The 8,971-nt window shown below is 27.4% G+C and overlaps 1 protein-coding gene and 1 long non-coding RNA gene across 3 annotated transcripts; one reads left to right on the top strand and one right to left on the bottom strand.

Annotated features, from left to right (window-relative positions):
* Positions 1–440: 440 nt before the first annotated feature.
* Positions 441–1,977, bottom strand: LOC117151528. Its single transcript, XR_004461524.1, has 2 exons — positions 1,850–1,977; positions 441–1,768 (listed from the first exon to the last, which is right to left on the bottom strand). It is a non-coding gene; the product is annotated as an uncharacterized LOC117151528 (long non-coding RNA).
* Positions 1,894–8,633, top strand: LOC100744413 (1-acyl-sn-glycerol-3-phosphate acyltransferase gamma). Of its 2 annotated transcripts, none has more exons than XM_003488651.4 (7): positions 1,894–2,060; positions 6,343–6,602; positions 6,842–7,011; positions 7,094–7,255; positions 7,406–7,744; positions 7,815–8,034; positions 8,118–8,633. In XM_003488651.4, the coding sequence occupies exons 2-7, from the start codon at positions 6,422–6,424 to the stop codon at positions 8,201–8,203; spliced, it is 1,158 nt and encodes a 385-aa protein (XP_003488699.1). In that variant the 5' UTR covers positions 1,894–2,060; positions 6,343–6,421; the 3' UTR covers positions 8,204–8,633. The 2 variants fall into 2 exon arrangements, with proteins under 2 accessions (XP_003488699.1, XP_033176110.1); XM_033320219.1 differs by lacking the exon at positions 1,894–2,060 and adding an exon at positions 4,875–5,000.
* Positions 8,634–8,971: the final 338 nt, after the last annotated feature.

The following is an 8,971-nucleotide window of genomic DNA, read 5'->3' as shown; positions in this document are numbered from 1 at the left end:
GTGGTAAGTTTAGTGTTAAAATGATTCGTGCATGGATAAAACACGCAAATACACTGTTCATGTATTTGATGCGGATGGTGTGGCAAGTCGGAATTTAAAAGGCGGGAAAGGCGTAAAAGTAAGCCTAATTTTTGTGTGTTCAACGCAAATTCATCGAATACAACATTATTTGGATCAGGGCAAGAGGACATATACATATAACAATTCTTTTTAATTAATAATTCATTCCTGATAAAACACTATCGATTGCATTACTATAAGCTACAGGTAACTTTTCTGTATTTGTAACATTTAACTGTTGATATTAAGTTGAAATTAATCTCGTTAATATTAAGTTGTATGCTGAAAAAAAACGGTTTAAGCTACAACTTCCGCGTCCAACTTCGAATATTTATATCGGCTAATTAAATATTACCAACAAATACTGTTCGATCTCTTTATCGTGGCTTGTGTATTATATCTTGATAAATATTAAGTTTATATATAGTGTATAATATTAAGTTATTGTGTTTGTTGTAAATGCTTTATAATGTATGATCCCAATATATTTTCAGATATTAAGAAAAAAGATCTCAATTGAATCTTTTTAACTTTATCAAAATATTCCCCATAAACCGTGTACGCCATATTATTTAATTATTGAAGTGGAATGCGATACGAAGAACGTATTTTCCACCTTTTACAGTAAATTCCGACATGGAGTGGTATTTTTTAAAGCTTTTTTAATCGAAGATATTAATTGATTCGTTAACAGGAAATGATACCGTATTTCATCAACGAACTTGTATAAATTCTGAACTGGATACGCGTTGCTTAAATCACTTAGTCATTCAGCGAGATGATCTTTCGCAGATAAGAAAGAAATGAAACAAACAATCTGTTGATTATTCTAATTTATATGATACGCTTGGTAATGTATGCTTTTAAAGTCAATCGGTCAAGTATAATTTATGTCGTGTTGGCCATTTCAGAGAACGCGGTACCGAGAAAATCGTGTTTACAATGTGCATGCCACATTCTGCGATTTTGTACCGTTTTTGATTTCTTGAAAGTCCTGCACGATCAATTCTTCTTTATCTCCAGCTTTTCTATAGTTTGACAATCAAAACAGCCGTATAATATTTGATACCTACTGATATTAATTTTTATAAATATATTTTGTCGTATCATAATATTATACAATAGCTTTAATAAAGATAACATCATTCTTGTAGTTTTGCAAATAAATTACATTCGAGCCATGTACTTTTGAACAATAATATATTATGTAACGTATGTGTGTATACAAGGTGTTCTATGCAACTGGAACAGGCCATAGCGTTAAAACGGCAGCAAATAGAAAAACATTTCATTAAAAAGAATTAAGTGGTTTCCAGCGATGAATCACGTAGTACATGTGTGTAATTTTTCCTAATGAAATTGTTTTCTATTTTCCATCATTTTAACATTATAGATTGTTCCAGCTGCGTGGGATAGCCTGTACATAGACGTGTTCCTTTTACTACAATATGTATACAACTATTGCATTTCCATATATTAATGTACACGTTTCTTTCTTTTTATTGACTTAGCAATTTCTTACAATGTCAATGACGACATTCTCTGATCTCCTTCTTTTTCTACATATGTATATAAAATTCTCGTGGTAGTAAACAGTAATAAACACTTACTTCTGTAATAAGAATGATATTCTGCTCTTATGCTCTTGTACTCTGATAATTGTTTTCAATTTTTCGCGCACTGTACTGCGGGCGGCATGGACACCAACCTACATAAAATAAATTCTTAGATAAACACCAAATATGGAATATATTCTTACATAATTCTTTTTATTGAACAACAGTATCACCTGATCATCAGAAATGATATTCATTAGTTAATGATCAAGAACCGATGTTTTATTCAACCAATCAGCGTTCTTCGATCTCTTCTTTTACGCGTACGTGAATACCATGTAAATAAAGGCACACAGAAGTTGAAGTTATTCAGAAGTTAGTGTCTTCCAGCACTTTACACGCGATAATTGTTTGACCCGAGATTTTAGAAATGATTTAAGTTGGGTGAGTTGAATTGTGAAAATTTGTTAATTGTTTCAAGTGTTTTGTTTTCTTTTTCCTAAAATTAAGAACGTTTTTTAATATAATATATTTTCTCATTAATTGGATTTCAATTTTAACAAATTTTGTTCGTTCTACTATATGAATTTAAATATTTATATCGTTTACTGATCTTCTTTTCCATAACTAAGTGACGATCGGTTCCTTCTTCGCATACATTACTTTATTGTCTTCGTAATATTTACTTCATTCTTGAATATGATTTTTAAAAAATTTTCATACTTTTTGGCCAATAATAATTGTCTGCAATGTGTCTTTCTGTCAACAAAGAATGAGGTTATTTATTTCATTCGAAAGAAATCAGGTACATATAAATAGTATGAAGAAAAATAATGAATTTCATCTTGCGAAATCTCTCCTGTATTATATAAATAAAGTTTAGAAATTATGTATGATTAACGTATACAATCAAGTAGCGATATAATTCCATGATAATATTTATCCTATTGTGTGCGACTAATACGTAGTTAAAAGGTATCTTATATTTCTGATATTTATAAAATTTTAAAATATCAAATTGTTTTTCTAACAATTTTAATCGTTGTGTTATACTTCACTTTAAAAAACGTTTTATTTAAAAATGTCTTCGAATTTTTGTTTTAAGTGTGTATGTATGGTTAGAAATGAAAGTCAAAGTTTTGAATGGATAATAAAGTGACACGTGTACACGGGACACGTATAACGTGTATTAAGAAATAGAAAATTCATATTCCTAATATACGAATGATACAATTCATTTTGATTTCTGTATACATGTAAAGATTCATATTTTCTGCATAATTCTGTATATACATGTACACGTGTATAGTATATTGACACTGATCAATGCCATACATAGATCTTTGACATTATGGGTAATAATTATCGTGTTGTGATTGTTTATTTCCTAGATATGTCTTCATTATTATGAAGAAATTCATAATAAAGAGATAATATTCATTTATATAAGTTGAACTACATTATTGGTATAATTTTGATAGAGTAAATATATTTTCTCAATTACATACATATATGTTTTAAATGTTGAAAGAAAGAAGTTGGGTGATATAGCGTGCAAAGCTTGATGAAGATGAAGCTATTTATTATATGGGTGGTGAAGGATATAATACCATAATTGAGTAGATACCCAAAATATATTTATAATTTGCAGCCTATAAATTACAGTACGCACAATATATTATTAGATACTAATTACGAGTGCCAAATTATAAAGTTTATAAGAAAGAAGTAATAAAGAAACAGCTACTTGAAACTATGTTTTGAAAACCATGGTTAGAAAAACAAATATCCAAGTATAAACAAAAACAGCTGAATATGTTGGAAACAATTTTAATTCAATGCTGTTTTATATGATAGAATTCTGCTTTCCTAATGTTATATCTAGATTGTGGATGTTTATGTAAATGCATATTTTTATAGAAAATAGGAAAAGATATTGAACCAAGATAGAAATATGTTTTGTCATTAGAGGGTTATACAAAAATATTCCTTACTTTGTATAAATTACATATTGTATATGTTCTGCATATTTCATATAAATGTCCAAAATTAGACATTAAATGTTGGCAAATATCATGTTAACACGTTTCTTGCAACTTTCTCATCGCATACTCTTATTATATTTGGTATTGACAACAGATTTATATTGTATCTCTACTTTATCCATAATATTGTCTCATGATATCATACGAGTGGGTTATAAAAACCACTTGTTGCAATGTTGTGATATGATGAATCATGAGTGATATAAATAATAACAAGTTATCTACAAAGTCTAATATCGCAATCAATTGCATTGTAATATTAATAAAATACAAATATCGTAAGTGTTCCATTAATTGTGCAATGCTGAAAACAAGCAAAGATATGTAATGATAAAAACAGAGGTATCTGAAATTGCAGATATACATTTGATTATCAATGGTGATATGGTGGTACAATTGCTTGTGAGTCCTGCAATGAAGAAGTATGTGATCAAATGATAAACATAACAATAATACTATTATAAACAGAACAATAATATTATTATATTATAAATATAATTTAAAATCAATGACTTTAAGTATCTAATATCATTTTTCTTTTTTTTTATTAATCTTGTGATTTAGATTTTATGTGAATGAAAATTTTAGTTAAAACAACATACCAATACTGATATGCACAGAAGAAATGCTGAAGCAAAATTGGAAGATTTGTATGACAACATTCGATATGATGGTCATGGCAAGGAAAAATAAGTTTATTTTATGGCATTTAAACAATGTTTTATTTGTAAATTTTTTGGAAAACTGGAATTTTTTGGAAAATCAAAATATTCCCAACGAGTTAATTCTAAAAAAAAATTACTTACAAGATTGCTATAAAACAAATTATTCGAAATGTACAAAATGATATTGGTAGGAAAAACATTATTTGCATTTCAGTTGATGAAATGACAGATAAAGTTAGTCGTTATATAGCAAACATGATAGTTAGTACATTATATGAAAAAAATGATAATAGCAGCTTCAATGCGTTACTCATTTGCTTGTAAAGAATTGGACAAAATAAATCAGGTCACTGGGATTCCACAATCTGTGAATTCTGCAATAAAAATATTGTGGGAGAGGTTTAAAATTATTTTGTTGTTAACTGTTACTAACATGTTACTTCTAACATGGCTTGCACAGAATAATGGAGAAAGTGAGACTACACTTCCCTTTGGTCAATAAATTTATTTGTTTTTTTGATGCAAATATATTTAAGAGTTTCACATAGCATTGAAACTTACATAAAAAGATTACCAAATAGGTTCCATTATCATCTGAACCTATTTTAATACAATGGAGAACATAGTTAAAGGCAGCGATATTTTACGCAAGATATGTGCATATTATTAAAGAAGTAAGTGTATTTAGTAATGTATCAGTTCATTAAAATTAATTGAATCATTAATTCTGTACATGATACTTAAATTCTCGTTTATTTCAAGATTGTTGAATCTTGAACAAAACCTTAAAGAAAACCTTAAAGAAAAAAATGTAGCTTGTACTAAATCAGCCCAAGAGATTTTAAAGGATGAAAATCTTTCTGAAGAATTAGCGTTTATTGAAGCTAATTTCTGCACTCTTCCGTATTACCATAACAAAATTGGAAGCAAACATGTTATTATTAAATGAATCAATGAAGTTGGTCGAAGATTTGACTCGAAAAATAGATCATGTACCTACTGCCTGTGGAGTAAAATGTTAGAGTAAAATGTAGCTATATTCTCCAAAAAGATCCAGGATTCAAAATACTATCTAGACAGAGAAAAATCTTAAATGGTTCATAAATGGAAATGGAAGCACAATATTAGAAAAGTTTAAATACGCACCTATCACATCCTGTAATGTTGAAAGAACATATTCTGTCCATAAACGAATTTTGTCTAATAAAAAAACATCGACTAACAATTGAAAATATGGAAAAGATCATTATTACTTATTGTAATGTAAATTGCAATAAATAATAAGTAACTCCTGCATATCATATGCTTATATTACATTGTATGCATGTTATATGTTATATTGTACCCTTTTATATGTATTATATTGTAAAATGATAAATAAATTTAGCATATATTTTGCGTATCTCGACATATAAAACTACGCATCCACAGTCTAATTATATCACTTACATATTGAATTGCTGTTGAGGCACAAAATTTGAAAGTTGCAAGGAATCATTGGAGAAGGATAGAATCTTTTCTAAATATTGTAAAACTAGTACAGTTTATAAGAATACACTTTTGTAGAAGAAATCATCGTCAATGAAATGATAGGTGTAATTGAAAAATTCAAAACTTATACGGCCGAAATCTTAATTAAGATTTGCCTTCGATTCTTTTAAGTGATTATTATTGCTAATGTTTTATTTAGCTTATTATTAACGTTTTCTTAATACACATTCAAAACTGTGACTGCTATATTAAAACTATTATTAATGGCATTAATACTCGTATATTCATGTATTTAAATACATGTGGAATAGAGATCTCCCATATATGGATATCTGTGTTCCAAGAATTGTATGAAAATTTAATATATGTATACATATGTATATTTAGATATACATGAAATAGAAACCTCTGGTTAAAAGTTCAATTATGATTAAAGGTTGACAAACTTGAAATGTTCTATTTTATCTCATTAATTAAAACTGAATTATTATCAATGTGTATTCAACATGTTTAACTTTTTTACAGATATTAAAATTAAAAATCTTCAAGAGATATATATGTATGTTTTATCATTGTAAGAACACATGTAAAAAGATTGTGAAAGATGGGATTGTTATCAGTATTGAAGCAATCTAATGTGATTTATGTTATATTTGGTATAACTTTTCTTACATCGGGCCTGATCATCAATTTTTTCCAGTGTCTTTTGTACTTTGGTCTTAGACCTTTTTCCATATATCTTTATCGCAAGATTAACTGCTATCTCTGCTATTCCTTATATTGTCGTAAGTTATGTTAATTATTCAATTTTGAGATATATTTGCTTTATGTAAATTTTTAAATTCTTATCTTAATTTTATTAATTTTATTAAATATATTATTTCTTGTAACTAGTTTCTTCAGTAGCTAGTTAATCTGAATGTTAATATATTATAGTTCTTGAATATAATTTTTTTCTGACATAGAAATTAAATAGAAAGAAAATGTTTTTTCTTATCCTGTATAATTGAAATTACATTTCCAGAGTTAGTATTTGTACCAGAATGGTGGTCTGAATTAGACATTGTACTTTATATGAATAAGGATGATGTAGAAAAATTTAGAAAAAATCATAAATATATATTAATGAACCATAGATATGAAATAGATTGGCTTTGTGGATGGATCATATGTGAACGTACAGGAGTACTTGGTGTTGGTTTTAAAATTCTACATAAAAGATAAATTGAAAGTAACTCGATTACCTTCTAATATTGTGAAATTTTGCATATTTCAGAATTGCAAAGCATATGTAAAAAAATCATTACAGTATGTTCCAATATTAGGGTGGGCATGGAGATTTGCTGGATATATATTTATGGAAAGAAATTGGGAAAAAGATAAAGAAGTAATCACCTCTCAAATTAAAGAGCTTGTAAATTACCCAGATAGTATATCGGTAAGAATTTTCCTTTTGATATTCAATTTCAATCATTTGATCTTTAATTTTGTCATATTTTTACTGTGATTTTTAATATATCTTAAACTTACTTTTAAGATCGTTTGTTTTATGGAAATAATTTTTTAATTATTATTTTACTTTATGCAGTTGCTTTTATGTGCCGAGGGAACACGATTTACAACAGAAAAACTAGAAGCCAGTCAAAAATTCGCCCAAAAAGCGAATCTTCCAATATTAAATTATCACTTAACACCTCGAACGAAGGGTTTTGTAGCAAGTTTACCGCATATGCGGGGCAAAATTTCTGACATTTATGACATGCAACTGCAGTTTAAGTCAGATGATCCTGTAAAACCAACATTAACAAACTTACTGCAGGGAAAACGGATCACTGCGTACATATGTCTTTTCAGGATACCGTTAGAAGAAGTGCCAGAAGACGAGAAAGGTGCTGAAGAATGGTTACATAAACATTATGAGAAAAAAGTATGATTTCATTTCAAATTAATGAAATTAGCTATGAAATTATTCTTACTTCTGTTTTTTTTTTCTTTAGGATCGTATGGCAGAAAGTTTTGAACAAACAGGTGATTTCTTTGAACTTAGTGGGGTACCCAAATTAGAAAAGATTACATTAAAAAGAAGATATAATTCACTCGTTAATATAATTTTCTGGGCAGTGGTAGTGAATGCACCAATTCTTTATTATTTGATTATTATTCTCTTGTCTGGATCGATAATTTATTTCTCGATAGGAGCGAGTAGTATCTTCTTAAGTAGGTATTTTAATATGATACACAGTTTTATGTTTATTCTATATATTGTTTAAATATTAATACTTTTAATTTCACCGTTTCAGTTTGTTTACTTTTGCAAAGAATGATCGGAATGTCCAAAATAAGTAAGAGTTCATCATACGGGACTGATGATAAGAAATTGAAGTAAGATAGAAATGGGAAAATAATAAAAGGAATACAGTATGAAAAAATACAGAATGAATACAGAAAAATTGACGTTGAAGTTAGATGAGCGTTTGCAAATTATGTTCATCTCGTGATGTATTCCACGAGACCATTTATGTAAAAATCTATATGAAACATGCACAGAAGCTTGTGAAAATGTGATATGAGCTGTACATTGTTGATTGTACTTTTAGTTGCACTGATTGGTTGTAATGAATAACATTTCCAGAAGTAGATATATTAATATCTTGAGGAATTAATTTTTATGTTCAAAAATATTTGAATATTTTAAAAAAATTAGAAGTTTTTGTTATAATAATTAAATGAGGTTAATTATGTTCTTTTGTGCTAATGTTTTAATGTTATAGAATCTCATTTTTTAAATTAAAAGTTTAATAAAGGGTTGAAGACGTGAAAAGAAAATAATATAATGTAAAAGAGTTCTATTCAATAAGAATGAGAGAATCAATTTAGGACAAACTTAATTTCTAGGATATAAAAATAGTTATTTTAAAAAGATAGAAATTTCTAAGGTAATTTCATAAAAAATTAAATTTTTAATAATTACTTTAAACCTATTTATTTAGTTTAAAATGACATATTATTTATGCAAATAGTTGTTTAACAGTACTGCACAAATATTAATTAAAAATTATGTATGACAATATAGATATATGAATATCAATTATTAACTAAAGAGAAGAGAATTTTTTGAAAGTATATATTTTACGTTAATAATTTTATTGAAATT

This window comes from Bombus impatiens, unplaced genomic scaffold, assembly GCF_000188095.3.
Source record: "Bombus impatiens unplaced genomic scaffold, BIMP_2.2 scf_0259, whole genome shotgun sequence".
Lineage (NCBI taxonomy): Eukaryota > Metazoa > Arthropoda > Insecta > Hymenoptera > Apidae > Bombus > Bombus impatiens.
This window is presented reverse-complemented; position numbering and strand designations above follow the sequence as displayed.

Excerpts from the sequence above, each read along its gene's own strand:
- LOC100744413 (XM_003488651.4), top strand. The coding sequence starts at position 6,422 with ATGGGATTGTTATCAGTATTGAAGCAATCTAATGTGATTTATGTTATA. Across the intron at positions 6,603-6,841 it reads CTGCTATTCCTTATATTGTC|AGTTAGTATTTGTACCAGAA; the intron begins GTAAGTTATGTT and ends TTACATTTCCAG. Across the intron at positions 7,256-7,405 it reads ATTACCCAGATAGTATATCG|TTGCTTTTATGTGCCGAGGG; the intron begins GTAAGAATTTTC and ends TACTTTATGCAG.